At 39.4% G+C, this 23439-nt stretch overlaps 2 protein-coding genes and 1 long non-coding RNA gene across 3 annotated transcripts in view; all 3 read left to right on the top strand.

The window, feature by feature from the left end:
• The window catches only part of LOC117580564 (Ig-like and fibronectin type-III domain-containing protein 2), an 84294-nt gene extending 82835 nt beyond the window's left edge, over window positions 1-1459 (top strand). Inside the window, exon 17 of the mRNA XM_034267165.1 lies at window positions 556-1459. Coding sequence (XP_034123056.1) covers window positions 556-912 — 357 coding nt within the window. The 3' untranslated portion in view covers window positions 913-1459. The remainder of the gene's footprint in view (window positions 1-555) is intronic.
• A 4377-nt stretch (window positions 1460-5836) lies between these two features.
• On the top strand, window positions 5837-12743 carry LOC117579522. Its single transcript, XR_004573494.1, has 3 exons — window positions 5837-5865; window positions 6096-6218; window positions 12684-12743. It is a non-coding gene; the product is annotated as an uncharacterized LOC117579522 (long non-coding RNA).
• A 9826-nt stretch (window positions 12744-22569) lies between these two features.
• LOC117579766 (echinoderm microtubule-associated protein-like CG42247) overlaps window positions 22570-23439 on the top strand; it is a 55047-nt gene continuing 54177 nt past the window's right edge. Inside the window, exon 1 of the mRNA XM_034265819.1 lies at window positions 22570-22964. The gene's annotated coding sequence lies outside the window, so the exon portion shown is untranslated. The remainder of the gene's footprint in view (window positions 22965-23439) is intronic.

Here is a 23439-nt window from a genome sequence, read left to right as displayed (position 1 = left end):
GATGTTCATTTACTTTACATAAAGTTTTCAAAATTAAAATTTAGCCATGCCCTCTTCCGCTCCCACAAAGGGCGAACATCTCTCATAAGCACAATTTTAAAGATGAGAGAAAGAGGTAAAACAAAGTTCCGTAGAGAATGGGCATATATGTATGTGCATATATCAGATCCTATGAGATTTTATTGGACCATTAGTAGAGCCAGAATGACGAAATTCATGTCCATGTCGTTCTTCTCGCTTGCACACTTTTCCTCGTGCTGTGTGCTGCTCTGGTGGAGGGTGTCGAGCTAAACGGGCATGTTGGTGTGAAAACTGATGCAGATGTAGATGCCAGATGTATATATAAGTGTATCACACTAAGGTTACATGCACTAATGCAAATAAATGGACATACATAAGTACATACGTACATATATACTGACTAAGTACCGACTATAAAAGTTGTGATGCCTACGCAGCGTCTCACGTTCCTCCTCTTATGTTATAACTTTCAATATTTGTTTTTTTTTAATCCATGCTGCATCAACATCAACGCCAATGCCCGATGTGCCATAGCTTCCCACTGTCACTTCGGCCATCACGACGCAAAATGGCAACAGCCACCACGGTGGAGGACTGGGGATAAACAGCAGTCACGGCAATGGACGGAATGGCATTGCCGCCACAATGACGACATCCACAACAACAACAGCGCCAACAGTGGCAGCGGCGGCAGCATCTGCAGCATCATCAGGTGCCGCATCGACGGGGCACGGGCACGGGGCCGTCCGGCAGCACCGGAGTTCCGTGGAAGCGGCGCATCACTTTCACAACCCGCTCAGCAATACGCAGTGCAATGAAGTAAATCCCACAATTTATGAAGAGCTCAAACTTGGCCAAGAAGGTGCTGGATTTAAGAAACTTGTGCCATAAACGAAGCACAATAGCAATAAAAACACCAAGAACAAAAACAACACTAAACATAGATCAACAGCAACAACAAAAACAATGTATAGCTAGCGAACTTATAGATGGTGTACATACGTACATACTTTTATGCATATATCTTTTATATATATGTACATATGTACGCTAAATGTAGACATAGGCAGTGTAAACAGCGCGAAGCGCAACCTCAAACAACTACACACGCACACGAACACATGCATATACGCGAACACATACACACACACACACACACACACACACACACACACAAACACTGCGTACTGCGACATCTTTACAGAATGCATTGCGAGAAATCTTTGGGTAACAATTTTGGTTCTTGCAAAAATGTGCTTGGGTAGCCTGTAATAAGTAATAAGTTTTTGGTATGTAACTGTGATTCAACCAGTAAAAAGAAAAACAAAAAGAACAAAAAACAAAGTAATATAATTAACTAATTGGTGATGAAAGTAAGCAAAAATGAAAACTGATTGAGAGAATATACCAATGAATAGTAACAATCTTTATACGCAAATCTAGTTTTGTCTTAGTTTGGGCTTGGTGAATAATGTACAAATTTTTGGAATGTACATACATAGGTACATACATTTGTACATATGTGCTTTATGCTAGTTAGTAATGACATTTGCAGAACTCATTAATTGTGGGTCACTTGTATCTATAATTTTCGCTGAGTGCTATTCGCTGATTGAAGCTTAGTTTCTTTCAGTGAGTGTAGAAGTAAACAACCTTAGAGTACGATATTAAAAGATGCCTGTGTGTACAATGTACACCCCTGCAACAACCCCTCAACCGACTCGCATCATCCTGATGTTTAGGCCTTTCTCTGTGCTTCTCGTTTTGATGAGGAGGCAGATGGAATCTTCCCTCTCCGACGGAATATTTTTTCGTATAATGTTGCATACGTTATGGCATCTAGAACACCCTCACACACATGGGTACTTCCAAAACACATGTGTGTGCCTACTTTGCACTATGGGGCTTTTGACCACTTTATGTGGAAATAATTAACAACTTCCATACGAAACAATATTTTTTAATTTAATTTTTTGATATCAGCTTATAATAGTGTAAGAAAGTTGCGTTGAAAAAATGGGAGTGTCAGCGCCTTTGTCTCAGTGTAAAATTGAATTTTTATTTTATTTTAAAATGTAATCAAAGAAAAAATTATTTCAAAATGTACAGTAATGCCATATTATATTAAAAGAGCCTTACCCGGATTTTTTAAAATTGAAAACTAAAAGATAATTATTTTATTTAAATTGACTTCCTTGAATACTGCAAGCAGCTTCTTTTCCATGAGTTGTAGAAATGTTGGACACAATAGCCCTGCACGACAGTGCAGAGATACTGGACATGTCTCAACATTGTTATAATTGCACGGATTGTACACAAATGTAGCCAATCTGCACAGTTTTTTCGATTTTTTATATCCGGTACTCGAAGAGTAAATAGGGTATATTGTTTTTGTGGAGAATAACGGTTGTATGTAACGCACAGAAGGAAGCGTTTCCGACCCCATAAAGTATATCTAATATATATATATATATATATATATATACGGACGGACAGACAGACATGGCTCAATCGACTCATGGCACTGAGCCATGTCTGTCTGTCCGTCCGTCTGTCCGTCTTGTTTGTCGGCTAGTTCTCAGAGACTATAAGAGCTAGAGCCACAACATTTTGGCTCCAGACTGCTGTATGCTCACACTGAAACTAGTGTACTTCAAAAATTAGCCACGCCCCCTCCGCCCCCGCAAAAGGTCGAAAACCTCCCAAATCTACAGTTTTGAAGATAAAAGATAACTAAAAACGCCATTCCGTAGGAAATGCCCATATCTATCAGATCACCAAATTGGGATCCGATCGGATAATTATTACTGTTGTACTTTTCACATTTTCTCCTTCACACTCTGCTTTTGCTTCACTCGGCCCCTGCCTCTGCCCTCCCTCTGCCTTTGCCTCTGCCGACTTTTAACCCACCCCGTCCCGCAGCTTATATTTGTTTTTTTTGTTTGTGTGCGGGCGCTGCCTCTGCCTCTGCCGCGAGTCTGCAGTGTGTGGGTCTAAGGAAGGGCGGTGAGCTAATTTGGGAGGTTTTCGTCCTTTTTGCGGTGGTGGAAGGGGGCGTGGCTAATTTTTGAAGTACACTAGTTTCAGTGCGAGCATACAGCAGTCTGGAGCCAAAATTTTGTGGCTCTAGCTCTTATAGTCTCTGAGAACTAGCCGAAAAACAAGACGGACAGACGGACGGACGGACAGACGGATGGACAGAAGGGCATGGGTCAATCGACTCGGCTGTTGATGCTGATCGAGAATATAATATATATATATATATATAGTAGATATACTTTATGGGGTCGGAAACGTTTCCTTCTGTGCGTTACATACAACCGTTATTCCCCACAAATACAATATACCCTATTTACTCTTGGAGTACCGGGTATAAAAATGCACTTAAATTTATAAATAAATTTATAAATACCACTTTTTTGCAATTTTAACTTTACGAAAAAAATTCTTGGTCCGATCATATCAAACAGCTCACTTTAACAGCTGTTATCTTAACAGTGGTGCGTACTGTTCATTTTTTGGGTATGTAACATTAAATATTATTCCATCAAATTTGAAAAATGAGTTTCGCCCAGAAAAAGTGGTCAGGTGCCCCACAGTGCGTTGGTATTAGTAGCAAAAAGACACATCAGATAAAGAAGAAAACAGGCAGAACAAAGTTTTACTTTCTTATGTAAACTTGCCGCCGCTGCTCTCTACATGATACACTCATAATCCGCTATGATATGGTACTGATATGGATGATGCCATCATACCGAGATGCTGCGCCTCAAGAGATTATTATAATTTATCTACAAGGCAAGCCGGTGGCCCAAGTGACACTTGTGCGGCGATTATTTTTGCAAAATAATCAAAAACGAGCAGGGACGTATAAGACGCTTGTTACGCGTCACAACTTTTATACCCGGTACTCATTAGGAAATCTGTACCTTAGCGGTTCTTTCAAATTTTATATTTTACGTTTTTTCTACATATGTCATCTTACTCTACATCACTTCTCACGCCAACACGTCAAGAGCCGCACACTGCACGATGCAAAGTGTGGAATGAGAGAATGTGCAAAAAAAGGAAAAGCTGCTGGACGGGGTGGGTTTAGCCGCTGCAAATTAATTTCTTCATTGTGATCTGATAGACATAGTCCTTCCCTACGGAATGCCAGTTTTAGTTTTTCTTTATCTCCAAAATTGTGGATAACGTCGATTTTCGCTCTTTGCGGGGGCGGATGGAGGCGGGACTCATTTTTTAAATTACTTGAAACACTGTGGCACTAGATACTATCTGAGATCCAGGTGCTCAATAAGACGGACGGACAGACAGACAAATATAGACTCAGCTATTGATGCTGATCAATAATATAAACACTTTCAGAAATACAAAATACCCCATTTACTCTTCGAGTACCGGGTATAAAAATGTAAGATTTTGCTCGCATGATTTCAGCATAGCGTGTAAACAGCGATAGAGTAAACTTCATAAATGTCAAACAGGGCCCCTTCGCTTGAAATAACCTGCCACCAGAGCACACAAGTCGTTTTCTCTCCTTTCAAATTCGTCTTTAATAAGTAAGCAGGAGCTGAATTCCAGTAGAGCTCTTAGTCCCATCAAAATATTGCTGGTCTGTGCCTCCGTTTTTTGATCTGCTGATGACTGTCGAGAGCAGCTGAGTGCAATGGCTTTGAATAAGCGTCGCCTGAATAATGCAACACGTTTAAGTGCCTGCCCTCCTTACACACATGGCCCTCTTGCTTCTTTTGTGGATTCCTGTTTACACTGCCACTGCCGCTGACTGGGTTGCTTAGCTGCCTTGCTCTTGCAGTAGATACAAATGTTGACAGTAGCCAGATAAAGCCAAAATTATACAAGTGAATGTCATTGTTTGGCCGGAGCAGCTACTGCCCACTTTGTGGCTGATTGCACTATGCTGTTGTCTAGGTGAAAGATGGGCTCAATCAATCTCGGATGGGCACAATCAAATCACCGTCACGTGAAAACTTTTTGCTATGCGTAAAATTATAGGAGCCTATTGATAAATGTATATTTTAGAAAAAAACAATACTGATGATATAGGGCAAGAAGTATGTATAGATTAATCAGTCTTACTTAGGTCTTCAAACTTATATTAGAAGATTCTAAAAGCAGTTGCTAAGCTCCTAGTAATTATCAAAAACGTTCCCATCACAAGACGGACTTTCCCATCAACAATTTCTCGGAAGCAGTTGGAGCCCGATCAGACATAGACACCCATATACATACATATGTATGTACATATGTATGTACTTCACATGCTATGGACATCAATTAACAGCCAATAGCTTCATTCAGATAGTGCTCGATAGATTTCCCCACGATAGCTATTTTGAAATATAGCCCCACTCCAAAATTATAAATAAATGAAAGCAATACCAATGAATGGGGACATAAAAGCCAATTTCATAGTCCGCCAAGTGATTTATTGAGACAGAAGGGTTACCTACTCCGCCCGCTTGTTCTCTCCTATCCTTTCCTTCCATCTGTTCTATGCAGAGCGGCATCTTTTATTTATCTCCAAACTAATAAATCTTGGCATAAAAATGGAAAATATTGTAAACGCCATGTTGTGTTGAGTCCTGGAAGCCCTGGACAGAAAAAACAAGGCCAGGGCAAAAACTCATAAGTGGCAGCGTTTTAAGCAGCGACCACAAAAAGTTTATATCAATATAAATTGCATATTAATAATGGTTTAACGATTTGTTTGTTTATTCGTTTCCGGCTTCCAACCAATTAACTCTAACGAACTGCAAACTACAAAAAACAACCAACAATAATACAAAATTCACAGACACGCTGCGTGTCAAAGTACAGTGGGTGAGTGCCATTAATTTTTTAATGTCCTTGTCCCCAAAATTTGTATGAAGACTCGTTTCCCTTTTTGCCTTTTTCTTGGCCTCTGCTCTTTTATGATTATTACTTGAAGTTTTCCAGGGTAAATTGGTTTTTAGTGCATTTCTACAGCCTACCAAAGCAAAGAACAAATCATTAATCACTTGTATTTATTTTTATTTCTGATGCCTACTTTTTGGGGTCGCTCTGCTAAGACCTTCGAGTTTTAATTGCCAAATCAAAAACGGGCCAGGTCCTCGTCCCTCAACAGGAGCACAAAATGGTGGATTATTGTCATAGCGTGAGTGGATACCATTAGAGCAAACGAGATCGCACACGTGAGTAATGCTCTAAAATTATATTTATTTGGCCTGTGCACTATGGGTGAAAAGCCCGATTTTTTGGCATTAATCCAAAAAATAATGATAGAAAAATTGGCAAAAATGTTCGTTAGACTGAAGTCTTTTGGACCACGCCTAAATCCCTCCCCCATACGAACAGAAACCCATTTACGTCGGATTTATTGAAAAAAAGTATTTAAAATATTAATTATAATAACAGATCCTTTAAATTTTTTTCCAACTTAAAACAAATATATGATTGACTGGTTGAGTGATTGATTAGTTAAATATAATATGATGGTAATCATTCCAACGTACGATTAATTTCACTTAGCACTTGTTTACCTAAGCAATAAATAGGATAATTTTGGTTTCAAATTTAATAGTTTCATCTTTAGTTTGACATTTTTTATCAATACTACAATAAAGTACAACTCCAGCAGAACTCATAAGCATCTGCAAAATTTAAATTTTTCAGAAAAGGGGCAAAGGCGGGCAAAAAGCAGTAAACCCCCATGATTCTAAATTATTTATGGTACTCAGTACAAATGTTACCCAAAAAATATTACATTAATGACAAAAATTTGGGCTTTTTACCCATAGAGCATTGGTCTGTTTGTACAGCATTTTTTACACAACCCAGGCACATATAATTGTGCTTCTAATAAGAATTAACAATTAACTTTTTATGTGGTCATGCATATTGTTGTACATATAATAAATGTTTGTTAATTCCACCTATCGTTAATGTTATTTCCCTTGCTGCCTTCTAATTACACTTCCCGACTTTTCCGCTTCGAACCAAACTAACTTTCTCTGTAAGATATGGTGCTCAGAAATGGCTTGATAATACTTATTATACCCCGTACTCGAAGAGTAGAGAAGGAAACGTTTCCGACCCCATAAAGTATATATATTCTTGATCAGCATCAATAACCGAGTCGATTGAGCCATGTCTGTCTGTCCATCCGTCTGTCCGCCCTGATGAGCGTCTGAGTACTCAGAGACTATAAGAGCTAAAACCACCAAATTTTGCATCCATACTTCTGTATGCTCACCCTGTTACAAGTGTATTTCAAAAATGAGCCCCGCCCCCTTTCCACCAGGAAAAAGGGTGAAAAACTTACAATTTTAAAGATAAAAGAAATCTAAAACGAAAACGCGATCCCGTAGGGAATGACCATATCTATCAGATCAGCAAATTGGGATCCGATTGGATCATTATTATAGCCAAAATGAGGAAATTAATTTGCAGTGGCTAAACCCACCCGACACGTATTTGGTGATCTAATAGATATGGCAATTCCCTACGGAATGGCGTTTTTAATTTTTTTTTATCTTCAAAACTGTAGATTTGGGAGGTTTTCGCCATTTTGCGGGGGCGTGGCTCATTTTTGAAATACACTTGTAACAGTGTGAGCATACAGAAGTCTGGATGCAAAATTTGGTGTCTATAGCTTTTATGGTCTCTGAGATCCAGGCGCTCAACAAGACGGACGGACAGACGGATGAACAGACAGACATGGCTCAATCGACTCGGCTATTGATGCTGATCAAGAATATATATACTTTATGGGGTCGGAAACGTTTCCTTCTGTGTGTTACATATAACCGTTATTCGCTCAACAACAATATACCCTATTTACTCTTCGAGTACCAGGTATAACAAAAATGTAAAATTTGACGTAACACCGCTATGGTGCAGATCTAGTACTGAGTTATAAAAGTTGTGACGCGTAATAAGCGTCTAACACGTCCTTCTCGTTGAAAATTCAATATGGGCAACTTTATGTCGAGGAAGTAGCTGACATTTGACCACACTTTTTTATACGAAATGTTCTGGTTTGCCGTCAACATTTGTAGAGTCAGATCGTGAACAATTTGGGCTCCGCTAAGGTTTGCTTTGAGTGCTAAGCTTCTTTTACGGCGCTTGTCACGCTCTTGCAGTAATGAAGGCCCGCCCGAACGAGGTTTTTTCCGTGATTTTCAGGATCTTTGACCTGTTTTCGAATCGCTAAATAGCTTTCGTTCAGTTTGGTAGCAAATTGCTATAGTAGCATCCCCATTTCGCGATTCGTTGCAATTTTGGCATGCTCTTCATTATAAATATAGCGGCTTTGACATATTTGATCGAAAGTAAACTAATTATACCCGGTACTCGAAGAGTAAATAGGGTATTTATGTAACGGATTTATGTAACGCACAGAAAAACACGTTTCCTACCCCATAAAGTATATATATTCTTGATCATCGTCAATAGCCGAGCCGATAGAGACATGTCTGTCTGTCCGTCCAGCAGTGTTTTTATGTTTTTTGTACATTCTCTTATTCCACACTCCGTGGAGTGTGCGGCTCCCGGAGCCAGCTAAAAGAGCGTGTTGGCGTAAGAAGTGATGTAGATGTAGACGAAATATGTAGAAAAAATAAAATATGGCAAATGTAAAATTCGATATACTAACTGAGTACCGAGTTTAAATGTTGTGACGCGTAAGAAGCGTTTTCTTCTCGTTTTAAGTTTTGAACGGAACCTATTTGGACTTTCTACTGAATTTTGTTGTTGGCAAGAAACAATAGACCAAACCCAACGAAGAAGATTTAACAGCAGATCATAAGCATTGTAAGGTGACTTATTTTGCACACCTTACAAAAAAGACCGAATATTGGGACTTCAGACTTATGTGTCTTTGAACACAATACCTTAATTCATAAATGGTTTATTGACAGTGTTACGGGTTGTTGCTTTTACTTAAATTAAAGTCTTTATTTTACTATTATGATAATAGTTCCTGATTGACTCAGGTGGATGAACGTCGAAGACAGTAATCAGAAAAGTTCGGAAATTGCAGTTAAAAGCTAATGAGAAATTTCTCTACATAATCTTCAGGGTGGAGAATGGGTAGATCACATCCTGGAAAAGCTCAAGTAACTTTAAAGATGTTTCTATATTTTTCATATGCTAAATATTTATTTCCCCATCCAATATAAAATAATCCAATACAGCAGCAGTCACGAAAAACATGAAAACAGACATTTGTCTTTGTACAAATCTACCCATTCATATTGAGTTGGCCTTTTGGCTGGTGACCACTGATGACCACAAATATTGTCCCAGAAATAACCAAGATTCACTAACAAAAGATGTGTGGAGACAGTTCCTGTGAGGAACGAATGTTCGCGAGACTTATGAGTAATGTTGCAGCCAACTTGGGCCCCTTACCATTTTTGGGCGTGCGTTGTTTCAAAGGACAGAACACGAACCGCAGCTGCGGTGAAGTCTGCTTTCTTTCTGTGCGAGTAGAGTCAAGAGTTTTTGAATACCATAGCAGTAATTGTATACGGGCAAACATTTTTGTGAGCAGTGTTTACAGTGCGGTTAAAAAATATTCATGGCGCACATGGCGTACGAGTGTTGCCCTTTCAGTTGTGCCGCTATAAAACTTGGCAAAATGCGGACGCAGTGTCCATAAAGGCGTGGAAGCCATCTGAAAGTCAACTTTGTGCTAGTGAGTGGGTGCTGGAGCATAGCGTTTGGAGAGACAACCACCATATTAAAAGCAAGACTTAAACACTTCATTATACTTTCTAATTTCCTTTTTATACTCTTACATACCCACTGTGTTTTTTGAACTGCCTTAATTTTCAGTGTGAGAGAAATGATGTAGATGTAGATGATAGATGTTATTATTAGTTTAAATCAGGGCTTTATGTGTGAAGACGCACGCAAAACGGATCATTTAAATTTATTGGTATTGGTACGAATCACTGTAATACGCCTGTACGTCAGCGGCAGCTCCGAGGCAGTATCTTTTCCTATGCACAATAAATAGGGCGTACCGAGCCCTGCTTTAAATGCTAACCAGACGGCGATGGCTTATAATACAAAATTTCCAAGGTATGTATGCACATGTCTACATACAAGAATCCATATCGAACAGCACCAACCGTAATAAATTGCACAAGTCTGATGTTGTGAAATTACAGAGAAATGTTAAACTTGCTTCAGCATGGTAATGAGATACATACGAGTATTAGCTCACGGCCGGAGATGATGCTTAAGCACGACTTTTTGCAACACGAGCACGTACACACACATACAGCCTGCGAAGGCCAGAACAGTCAGACCGACAGTGAAAAATATGACACCCTATTTCCGTTTCCCGTACGCTAACAATAATGGCAGACAATATGGCGCAGCTTACGCTCAGAAGTGATTGTCACACCAGCCGCCAGCAGACAGCAACTAACCAAAAGTTTCGTTGGATGCAAAAAAAAAAAAACGATTAGGAACGTTTGTGAGATGCTCATACAAGTCAACACTTTTATAAAAGGTACTTTTTCACATTATATCAAAATTCATATGCAAGCATCCTTTTGAGTTTTTCGAATTTCGCCTCCCTCCCAAATCAACCACCCACTGCAAAAGGCAGAGTGTGCCGTCGAGAAACAATAAACAAGCATAAGAAAAGCTGCTGGACTGGGTGACTTCTCGCTATAATAATGACCTGAGCCGATCTGATAAATATAGCCATTCTCTACGGAACTGCGATTTTAGTTTTCTCTTATATTCAAAATTGTGGATGTGAGAGATTTTGGCCCTTTGTGGGGCCTGAAGGGGGAGTGCCGAAATTTTGAAACACACTTGTAACAGTGGCAGCATACAGAAGTCTGAATGCTAAGGTTGCCCTATCTCTTATGATCTCTAAATAATAGGTGTTCTCGGCTATTAATACTGATCAAGAATATATACATATGTACATAAATACATATATACTGTACAGATAAATATAGATAAATTAAATATATATAAATTGTTCTAGCACAAATGCAATATACCCTATTTACTTTTCGAGCACCGGGTATAAAAAAAGGCGCAAAAGTTTATATGTCTGGGATTTTTGTGGTAATTTTAGGGGATTTTTCCAGGAATCCAAAGGGAACAAAATTTAAGCCCGAAAAATTATATGTAGAGGAGCTAACCCTGTGTAAGTTTCAAAATTAATTTTCATTAAATGTGGCGCACACAAAACTGTTTTAAAGTGATTATGACCGTAGAAAACTATTCTTCTAATATAGAATCGAGGACTAAGCCACAGGCAGGAGATGGCGATGGCAATGGGAAGTGAATGTGGATGCTCCGGGTCTGCGGATGAGTTGGGAACGGTGGGTGGGTGATGTGGATGGGGATTAACATGGAAGCTATAAAAGCAGGCCACGGCTGTTGACAATGATGGCGAATTTAAGGGTATTAGACAGGCAGCCACATTATGGGATAAGTAAATACTCGTATATATGTATATACATTTATGAGTTTGTGTGTGTATCAGATTCAGTGGATGGGTTAAAAAAATGAGTCGCAAATGGGGGAGCAGGAGCATTTGGTCGTCCAACCATCACTACTCATATGCATGGCCTTATCAGACACTTTTTAATAAATATATTTTTAATTATGCATAAATTATAATTAACTACTCGATTCTGTCTGCTCTCAGCACCAGCATCCAGGCGATGGCCGACTGTCAGCCAAGTGGCAGTCGCGTCATAAATACAGGACGCGCATAATAAGTGTTAATTATTAAATTAATGCACACGCTATTGTAGTTCATACCCATTTAACATGCGTATGTATTTTAATTATGTCTCTAAGTGATTTACATTGATATTTCGAGCCCAAGTGAGATTTTCAACATATGGAAAATGCAAGTGCAGAATAAAATCAGAATAGCAAAGACTAATAAGCTGCACTTCAGATTGAAATGGAATGTGCAAAATGAATTGATCATTCGCCCAGATGGTACAAGTACCCACTATTGAAAATTCACATAAATACATATGTATGTGTATGGTGGTGAAATTTTTAATGACGCTGCAGATGGGTGTAATTATTTAAAAAACCATATGCAATACAATATAAAAACCGTTTTCAATATATTATCTTTACGCGTAGTTGGATAAAGCTTAACTATAAGAGACAGTAAAACTACTTTTTAGATGCAATTTGATTCCACTTGCTATGTACCATTATAATTTGTATACTAGGTCGGACTAATTTGAACGATTACACTACCCGACACGATTTTTCCTAGCTCAAACTATTACTCCACTATGGGTAAAAATCCCGAATTTTTGGCATTTATGTAATTTTTGTTGGGTAAAATATTTGAATGCGACTTAAGTTTTCTGATTCCTAAATATCCAGATAGAACAAATATGATTTTAGAAGATTTTTACGGACATTTTTGGCGCTTTCAAAGTCGGCTGATTTTGAGATGCTTTCACTTGTGAAAAGGTGCGAGAAAAATTGAGCAACTTGCAGCTGTAATTGTAGCGCGATAACAAAGTTTATATGCAAGTAAAAATATGGAAATAACAGGTCGAGGTACTTAAATTAAATGTTAGTACATGTTTTTGTATAGTTGTGTGTAGTTATTTAATTGTCCAATGTTTTTTTCTGTGTCTTTTTAGCTTGGTATTAACAGTTGCACGTGTTTTCTGTGGAATATTACTTTTGCACACCACACCACCAGGTTCAAGTTACATGTTATTAACCAAATATTATAAAATCTCGTGGTGTTAATGCGTTTGCCCGATTTTGACCCTTTTCGAAAAATTGTAAATTTTGTAGATGAGTTTACTCATGCAGCGCTGTTGGAGGTCTGGACCAACACCAATCATGAAGCAGACGCAATAAAATGTTATAGTTTAAAGAGTATTGCGAAAACTGACTAACTAAAGATGAAACTAATACAATTTAAACGAGAATTATCCAATTTATTGCTTAGCTAAACAAGTAAGTACTAAGCGAAATGCAATTGTACGTTGGAGCGATTCCAATCAAAATACTTTTAACCAAACAATCAAATCAGTCAATCAAATATATATTTTAAAATTTCTGAAATGTTTTGAAGGATTTTTTATAATAATTAACCTTTTGAATTTTTTAAGGTAGGCTAGGTCCAAATGACTACATTTTTTTCCGAAAATCTACTTTAGTCTAACGAACATTCATTCCAATTTGTAGAGCTCTAGCTCTATTTTTTGGATTAATGCCAAAAAAAACGGGCTTTTTACCGAAAGTGCCCTCTGCCAAAACTCAACCGAAAAGCAGTTTCTCAGAAATTACCTGAAAATAAAGATACCATCGAGCATAAGAAAAACGATAAGGGACGTGTGAGACGCTTCTTACGCGTCACAACTTGTATACTCGGTACTCAGTAAGTACTTACTATATCTGTATCGTAGCGGTTTTTTCAAAATTTACAATTGGTCTTCATCCGTCACCTACATCTACATCACTTTTCATGCCAACACTGTCTTTTAGACCCCCCCCCCCCCCCCCTCCCTATAGCCTAGAGCACACTGCACGAAGCTGAGTGTGGAATGAGAGAATGTGCAAAAAATAAGCAAAGGTGCTGGACGGGGTGGATTTAGCCACTGCAAATTAATTTGTTCATTCTGGCTATAATAATGATCCAATCTGATCCCAATTCAGTGATCTGATAGATTTAGTCCTTCCTTACGGAAAGGCGTTTTTATACCACACTGCACGAAGCTGAGTGTGGAATGAGAGAATGTGCAAAAAATAAGCAAAGGTGCTGGACGGGGTGGATTTAGCCACTGCAAATTAATTTGTTCATTCTGGCTATAATAATGATGCAATCTGATCCCAATTCAGTGAGTCCTTCCTTACGGAATGGCGTTTTTATACCCGGTACTCGAAAAGTAAATAGGCTATATTGTATTTGTGCGAATAACGGTTGTATGTAACGCACAGAAGGAAGCGTTTCCGTCCCCATAAAGTATACATATTCTTCATGAGCATCAATAGCCGAGTCGATAGAGCCACGTCTGGCTGTTCGTCTATCCGCCCGTCTTGTTGAGCGCCTGGATCTCAGAGACCAAAAAGCTAGAGCTCCCAAATTTTGCATCCAGACTTCTGTATGCTCACACTGTTACAAGTGTATTTAAAAATGTGCCACGCCCCCTTCCGTCCCCGCAAAAGGGCGAAAACCTACCAAATCTACTAAAGGAACTAAAGGAGCGTGTTGGCTTGAGAAGTGTTGTAGATGTTGATGATAGATGAAGAAAAAATGTAAAATTGTTGGCTTGAGAAGTGTTGTAGATGTAGATGACAGATGAAGAAAAAATTTAAAATTTGACATATAACCGCAAAGGTAGAGATGTAGTACTGAGTGCCGGGTATAAAAGTTGTGACGCGTAAGAAGCGTCCCACACGTCCCTTCTCATTAGTTTTATTTTAGTTTTAAAATTGTGGCTCAAAACACACATATAACAGTGTGAGCATACAGAGGTCTGGATGAAAAATGTGGTGGCACTAGCTTTTATAGTCTCTGAGATCCAGGCGCTCAACAAGACGGACGGTCAGACGGACAGACAGATATGGCTCTATCGACTCAGCTTTTGATGCTGATCAAGAATATATAAACATTGTGGGGTCGGAAACGTTTCTTTCTGTGCGTTACATACATTCACTTTTCCCCACAAATATAATATACCCTATTTACTCTTCGAGTACCGGGTATAAAAATAACTTGGTAAGCACCGCAATCGGTTTCTATGGCTGTCTCTGTGTGTGCATTGGTCTGTCAATTTCACACCCAAGAAGCCTCTCAACTTTATTTCATAAAAGTGCTTATTACTTTAACACTTGAGCGCGATTTAACACGATTTGTTCAAGTATTTTCGTACGACAACGAAGACACATTCCCGTTTATTCCGGGGAAAGCGGGTGACAATGTATGCTGCTATCTGAAGGTGTCGGGGTGTCCCACTGATGTTCGAGTGTCCTGTGCTGACTTGTTTCCTTTCTCTCCACTCTCCTGCTCAGGATCCTTGAGTATTTAGCTTGCCTACAAGACACCAAAAGCAGTTTCATCTTTTTCATGTGCAGGAGCGAGAGCAAGACCCTGCAACGGAAGCTGCTTCATCACTTGTACTCTTTTACGTCCCTCCCACCCACACAGACACTTTTTTCTTTGTTGGCTCAGTGCAAGGTGGGTCCTTGCTTACTCTTCAACGTCTGACTGTTGGCTGTAGGTCGACTTGACTTCCTCCCTGCCTTGCCCCGACATGCCCTGCCACGAGAATCATTCCCACCATTTTTTTTGGGTTTTCTGGTTGGGTCCTGCCCCTACTATTGCGCTTGACTGTTGTCAACATGCTCAACGTATTTGTTGTTCCAGTTGTTTTTCCTGCTCTGCAGATCCTACTCCTGCTCCCGCTGTTGGACTTTAAGTCTGTTGATTTCATACAATTAACTTTTTGTCCGTTTGTATTGTGCGTCTTCTGGACTTGGTGATATTTGCTAAACACGTAATTTCCTGTGCCACTCTGCTCCCTTTTTGTTGTGGAGAAGGCCACTGAAATCGTTTGACAGCCACGTGAGTTTAAACAAGCTACTGGCAAAGCAATAGAAAGTCGAGCCGAAGGAAGAAAAAAGGAAACACAACGTGGCGTATACTCAACGTGAATTCATGCCTTGCTTTCTGCTTAGGACAAAGCTGATGCATGAAGCTTAAATTTAATATACATAATTAGGTTGATTTAATTTATATCTTTTCCGAACTTGTATGTGTGTGTGTATGTGTATGCGAATGTGTATGCGGATTTGTATGTTGGTGTTGGCCGCATTCATGCGGTGTTTTCGCGTGACTTCAGCTTTCGTGATTTATGAAAAATTTAGGTTTTAATACCCGGTACTCGATGTGTAAATAAGGTATATAGTATTTGTGGGGCTGTCACACAGAAGGAAGCGTTTCCGACCCCATAAAGTATATATATTCTTGATCAGCATCAATAGCCGTGTCGATACAGCCATGTCTGTTTGTCCGTCTGTTCGTCCTGATAAGCTCCTAGTACTCAGAGACTATAAGAGCTAGAGCCACCAGTCTTTGCATCCACACTTCTGTATGCTCACACTGTTACAAGTGTATTTCTAAAATTTTCCCCGCCCCCTTCCGCCCCCGCAAAAGGGCGACAACCTCCCAAACCTATAGTTTTGAAGATAAAAGAAAACTAAAAACGCCATGACCATATCTATCAGATCACCAAATTGGGATCCGATTGGATCATTATTATGGCCAAAATGAAGAAATTTATTTGCAGTGGCTAAACCCACCCCGTCCCGCAGCTTATATTTGCTTTTTGCACATTCTCTCATTCACACTCTGCTTCGCGCAGACACGTCCTTACCCCTGCAGCGTCTCTGCCCTGACTCTGCAGTGTGTGGCTCTAGGGGAGGGTGGCGAGCTAACGGAACGTGTTGGCGTGAGTAGTATTGTTGATATAGATGACAGTTCAAGAAAAATTGTAAAACTTGAAAAATAGCCGCTAAGGTACAGATGTGGTACTGAGTGCCGGGTATAAAAGTTGTGGCGCCTAAAAAGCGTCTCACACGTCCCTTCTCGTTTGAACATTGTTTTATTCCACACTCTGCTTCGTAAAGTGTGTGGCTTTCGAAAAAAAAACCACTAAGGTACAGACTGAGTATCGGGTTTGAAAATTGTGACGCGTACGAAGCATCTCACACGTTCCTACTAGTTTAAATAAGGAAAAGAGTGCTGATTAACATATATATTTTCTCCATAATCAAAATAATTGTTCATTTATAAACTTCTTAAGTCTATTTCATTGATCCGGAATGTACTTATTTTGTAGTTATTCCAGTCGGACCTTTTTCGAAGCGGTTGCGAAAAGAACATTTTTTTTTATACTTCCCTGGCAGACTGTGAGGAACCGATTCCTCAAACAAGCGTTCTTTCATGCATGTTTCCACCCGAACAGCTTCCCGATCGGTCGGGTTTTTCCCATTTAAAATGCGGTATTTCCTCCCTTCCAAAAATTGTATGTATGTATGTATGTGGGTTCTTTTCGCGTTCTTTGAGAAAGCTCTTTTATGCATGCTCACGGAACGGCTCTTAATAGGTTCCTATAGAACGATATGCATATACCATACATTCCCAAGGAACGGTTCTAGATGCATGCCAAAGGTGTGCTCTGTAATGCTTTTTCGGAAACTACAACTGGAAACGAGACCCAAGCGTTTCACAAATTTGAATTTACAGCCACCGGTTGTAAAGGCCCACTTCTAAAGGCGTTCCAAAAGCGACCACGTCCGACTAGGATGTTTCATTTTGTGTACAAGTGAGAGTGTTCCTGCGTCTTGGGCTATGTGAAATGTCATTTTTTTTAATTTACCCGAATTTTCCACTTAACTCTTAAATTGAATTCGGACTAGAATCTATTTTCTGGCTGGTCCGTCGAACAATTCTTTGCTAATTTATAGCATTTGCATAAATTGTTTACCAAATTAAGCCATAAAAAGCAGATCTATAAAGTGTCTCCTTGGTGATTAATGCATCATTCGAATTTTGGGACTGAGCACGTGCATAATTCCACGTGGCACCCCCATAAATCATTACCCTGTACAAGTATCGGCAAGTATGTGTGTGTGAGTGTCGTAATCTAACCACCAAATTTGGCTGTCTGTCAAAGACACTTAACTTTTGTGCTGGCAGGTTCAGCGGCCAACCGTTTTGACAAGTGTCAACGGCAGTAAAGACAAACCAGAAAGATACTCTTGGAAACGTATAAACACAAGGAGAGAAGCAGAATAAATGTGTTTTGCGTGCGCTTAAGTGCTCATTAATTTGGAATGGCTAACTACGAGTATGTTGACTAACGCAAATGCTCCACGTTTAATCGTTCTGAATGGGACCTCGTTGCGGGCTTTATGAGCAGTCGGGAGTACTTCCTGCCCATCCATGCCATGGCTCATTTCCGTAACATTGATTTAGAAGAGCTTCATAAAAGCTGGTCTGGTCAACCTGCCGCACAGATGGGAAGATGGTCAGCTACGGGAATGCTCTGAGAACTCCCAACCGACAAGTATTTAAATTGAGATATTTGTAAATTTTGCTGCTGAAGACACCGTCTTTCCCACTGTCGGCTTTATCTCCTGCCTGAATTGAAAGAAAAATGCGGTTAATGTGTATACTTGCCTACCCTGCGGTCAATTGATGCACGTGGCCTGTCTGGGAGACGATCAGCTTGATTTGGTCAGCTTATTGAAATTCCATCACTTAAGGGTTAACTGTTGGGAGTGGAGCCCGAGTACGTTCAGCAATGCCGAGAAACATAACGGAAACGAGAAGGGACGTGTGAGACGCTTCTTAAGCGTCACAACTTTTATACCCGGCACTCAGTACTACTTCTGCACCTTAGCGGTGTTTTGTCAAATGTAACATTTTTTCTTCATCTGTCATCTACATCAACAACACTACTCGCACCAACACGCTGCTTTAGTTCACCGCCCTTCCCTAGACCCACACACTGCAGACTCGCGGCAGAGGCAGAGGCAGCGCCCGCACACAAACAAAAAAACAAATATATGCTGCGGGACGGGGTGGGTTAAAAGTCGGCAGAGGCAAAGGCAGAGGGACGGCAGAGGCAGGGGCCGAGTGAAGCAAAAGCAGAGTGTGAATGAGAGAATGTGAAAAGAACAACAAAAGCTGCAGGACAGCGTGGGTTTAGCCACTGGAAATCAATTTCTCCATTCTGGCTATAATAATGATCCGATCGGATCCCAATTTGGTGATCTGATAGATATGGCCATTTCCTACGGAACGGCGTTTTTAGTTTTCTTGTATCTTCAAAATTGTAGGTTTGGGTAGGTTTTCGCCCTCTTTCCTGGGGGAAAGGGGGCGGGGCTAATTTTTTAAATACACTGGTTTCAGTTTGAGCATACAGCAGTCCGGAGCTAAAATTTGGTGGCTCTAGCTCTTATAGTATCTGAGAACTAGCCGACAAACAAGACTGACGGACGGACAGACGGACAGACAGACATTTCTCTATCGACTCGGCTATTTTGCGGATCAAGAATATATATACTTTATGGGGTCGGAAACGTTTCCTTCTGTGCGTTACATACAACCGTTATTCACACAAATACAATATACCCTATATATCTTATACCCGAGTACCGGGTATAAAAATGTATATTCTCATGGATAGTGACTGTTAACTGGATGTAATTAAAAGCTTATAAGTTCAATGCTGCAGAGATTTAGGGTTCGTTTTTTTGGTATGCTCAGCTCTTGCATTTCTGCTGTTCCCTTATTCTCCCTAATTTTGTGGCCCTAGAGCCACACACTACGCGAATTAAAGTGTTGATGAGATAATGTTCAAAAAACAAAACAAACCACTGCAAATGAATTTCTTCATTCAAACTCATCTTCATAATGATCCAATCCAATTCCCAATTCAGTGATCTTCGCTACGTAATGACGTTTTAAGTTTTCTTTTATTTTCGAAATTGAAAATGTGGGAGATTTGAACCAGATTCCAAACATGTTTGTTGTTTCAATTTTACTTTTCACCTTAAAGCTCATATGTTTTAAGTTCCTCCTATTGTTTATATTTGCATAGAATTTTTGCATAGATTCCATTCCTATTTTACTGTGACCTATAGAGGCATTGTTCCCCACTCCCCTTTTTAAAAACATTTTCACGTTTTTAAATGTTCTGGTCAAACAATAGCCAACAATTTTTAATGGAATTGAAAGTTAGGCTATTGAGACGTCGGAATCATTAACTTTAGGCACTTTAAATGGTAGAGTTCCGAGCACCGGAATCCCGATATATTTCGAATTTGGGATACGGTCATTGTACGGTCTTTACTTAACAGTAAAGAACAGATACATGACCATGTTTTCAAACAAATTTGAAATCCCAACAGCAGGGGTTGACTTACTGCCCCTTTAATTTCCATATACCCCACTTTAATGGCTGCCGCGTTCTGCTTCTACATATCAACGCATTATAATATCAATATTATTATTATATTATTATTATATTTATTATTTTAATTATTATATTATTATATTATATTAGTATTATAATATCAATGCATTAAATCTGTGATAAAAGCCATTTTTGAGTAAATCTTGAGCCTTTTGGATATTTTTTAACCTTTTAGAGAGCTTTTAATGAAGAACCTGAACGCTGCAGCCATGCAACTGGGAGGATTTAGACATTATGGGCAACTTGATGGTGCAGTCATTGCATATCAACGTCCAGACAAATCAATTGTTCACAGGCGAAAGAAGGAAGTCAGGACTACTCTTTCTCACCGCAACATGTTGCGCTGTAATTTGATGTGCTATTTTTTGAGACTACATTTATTTGAAAACTGCTAAATAAGTAAATCATGTCGATTGCATTAACATAAGGCATAACACAAAACAAATCTTCTCCGCTCCCATCTGTGTGAAAAACAGTAGACATTCCATCATTATGAACTAAGCAAAAGTCAGTGGAGGAAGTTAAGCACTTGTCAAGGGATGAGCATGCCAAGTGGAAGCGACCTGGATGGAGTTCTTTGCAAGGCCAAAAGTTGCCAGAGTATGCGGGCTACAGCGTTTTCTTTTCCCGTCGTTCCCTTTTTTTATTCTTCCTTTTGATTCTGCTGTTCCTGCGGCATCCTTAAACATTTTCCCTTTAATTAAAATTTCAACAAGCCAGACAGGATGAAATAGTAAGGGAGGGGTGCAGACATACCCGCATAAATTAACTTCTGCGTAGGTGTTTGTTCGAGTTTGGCATGTGCAGTTGAGGAGCTCTGTAAGCCTGGCGTAAGTGCCTTATCTTAATGCCCCACCGTATCTGGCCTAATGCATATAAAACTCAGGCCCGCTATTTAATATCTAAGAACCCTTTTTATACGAAAATTGTTGCGCCCCACGTTCACGCTTAAGCGCCCTCGCCCACTGAATGTATGTAACACATAGAAGGAAACGTTTCCGACCCCATAAAGTATATATATTCTTCATCAATAGCCGAGTCGATTGAGCCATGTCTGTCTGTCCGTCAGTAAAATTTGACAAAAAACCGCTAAGGTACAGATGTACTACTAAGTGCAGTGTAGTACACGTCCCTTCTCGTTTCTAGATACATGCGTACAAATATAGTAAGCCACACAGCCTGGCACTGTGAGAGGAAGTCTCCCTCTTTAAATTCTCGCTCAATTAAAAATGTTCTTAAAAACGCATGTGTGTCTGTGCGAGTTTTTCTTGCCGCTGGGCCTGTATGCGTAAAGCTTCCACAGCTTCTACAATTTGGCCTCTATTTTCTGTATGTGAAAAATGTTAAAATAATTTGCAGCTTCAAATTTAAATAGTTTTAATTAACTGTTACTAATTTACTGTCGCTCAAACGGCACAAGTTGGCAAACTAATTTTAAAGTGATTTATTATTTAAACAGCTTTATGATTGACAGTGCCCAAAAAAGGGAGGACACCAAAAACTGAGCAGAACAGGGGGTGCCCTAATTAGGTAAAGGTGCAGCATTCCCTTGGAATTGCCTTGCGTTCTGCTCTCTGACAGCGTAAAAATGAATATAATAATGTTCCTAAAAAAAGAAAAGAGAATTATGCTACTTTCGATAGAGTTCAAACTACTATTTTCAGTCGTAAATTTAACTCTGAGTTATATCATTTAGTGGTGCCTGCAGAGCTGCCGGCTGGGAGACGCAGCTGCATTTTGCGGAATCTATTTAAGTATTGAAAGGGCTCGCAATGAACTTGAAATACATTTACACATTCAAATCAACTACTGGGGAAATCTTCTTGCTTGATTTTCCAGAAAAATCAAGCAACTTATGGATAGATTGATCGGGTAACATGCGCATTTTATCTCTTCCCATCTTAGCGAAATGATGTTTAACTAGTTGAATCAAGTGCTTGGTTTATCAAGCCATTGAAGTCTAGGCCAAATGAATAAAATTATGCAAATTCAAAAGATGGACCATAAATTACGACATTGAAATGGCCCAAAGGCACATAATGGCAACGTCATTAGATAAATTTATCTCGAATGCCAAACAAATTGAAAAAAAGGACAGCTGACAAGATAATGGCAACAGAGGAGGAAAATCAATAATTGAAACCGAAAATATACAGTAATCAGCATAATACAGAAAACCGCCATTAAAATCATTATGTACGTACCACGTTTAATGCCTATTTATGGGTGATTTCAATTTAAGTAGCAGCAGACCCAGAACCCAAAGCCACTTTCCCGTCACCGCCACCAGTCCCCGTTCGGGAGACTGGCTGGCAAATGCAAAAACAAATAGGAAATGTTACCGAAACCGAAAACCTGCTGGCGTTAATTTTCAATAAAAAGCTTCTCCGCGAAAACTAATTAACAACAAATTACGAAACCGTACCAAACAACAACGGCCGCAACCAACACACTTAAAGCCAATTAAATATAGAGCTCTCCTCCGCAATAACGGGAACCATTTCGTAACAGAAACATTTAAATATATTATCAAAACTGGTTGTTATTTGTTTGAAAGGAAGATGCCCGCTCAATTAACCATTGACCAGCATCCACAATACAATTTCAAGCTCAACTTAATTGATTTGCCAATAAAACTCACAGAAATGCACTCACAAAACTTCCACAACAGCCTCAAAAAAATAGCCCCCCACATGGGAGGCATCACACCCCGTAATTTGTAACAGGCCAACTGCAAGACCAAAAGTAAAGGACGCCATCGAAAGGCACAAAGAGTCCGCTCTCACACAGATGTATGTACCTATGGGCATTAATTACCGCAAAGTAAAAGGACCACGGAAGAAGGTGGGACCAGAACCAGAATGACGACAATGACGGCGAGCCAAAAACCATTTGAGCCAAGCGAGGCGAAACTAATGGGCAACAGTAAGTAAAAATGCAATTTCTGTGTAGTTTTTGTTGCTTCAAAATATGTTGTTTTCAAATTTTCCTATTAAAGAGCAGTCCAACAGGACAAAATTTAAATCAGCTCTGCATGTTTAAGTGGAGTATCCTGTGAGTCGAAAGTAGTATATTAATGTTTGAGATCAAAATTGTATTATTCTCCAATAGTTACTAAATATCATTTCATCGTAAGTTAAGTTTACAGCTGTTTGAATATTAATAAATTGGCGCTTCCACAGAAAAGTTGTGCAAATTTATGTGTTCTCGTTAAAATTAAACAAAACCAGGAGGAACGTTGGGAGTATCTGCCAAAGCAGCGTCGCTAATTTTTTACCCGTTATATGTATGTATGTACATATGTGTCTACGAGATTGATGTCAAACTTTAGATTTTCTTTCTACATTTGTCATCTTCATGTCCAGCACCATAGCTCTTCGCTAACAGCAACAGCATATTT

Source organism: Drosophila guanche, unplaced genomic scaffold (assembly GCF_900245975.1).
Source record: "Drosophila guanche unplaced genomic scaffold, DGUA_6, whole genome shotgun sequence".
Lineage (NCBI taxonomy): Eukaryota > Metazoa > Arthropoda > Insecta > Diptera > Drosophilidae > Drosophila > Drosophila guanche.
Note: the sequence above shows the minus strand (reverse complement) of the source record. Positions and strands in the feature narration are given on the sequence as shown.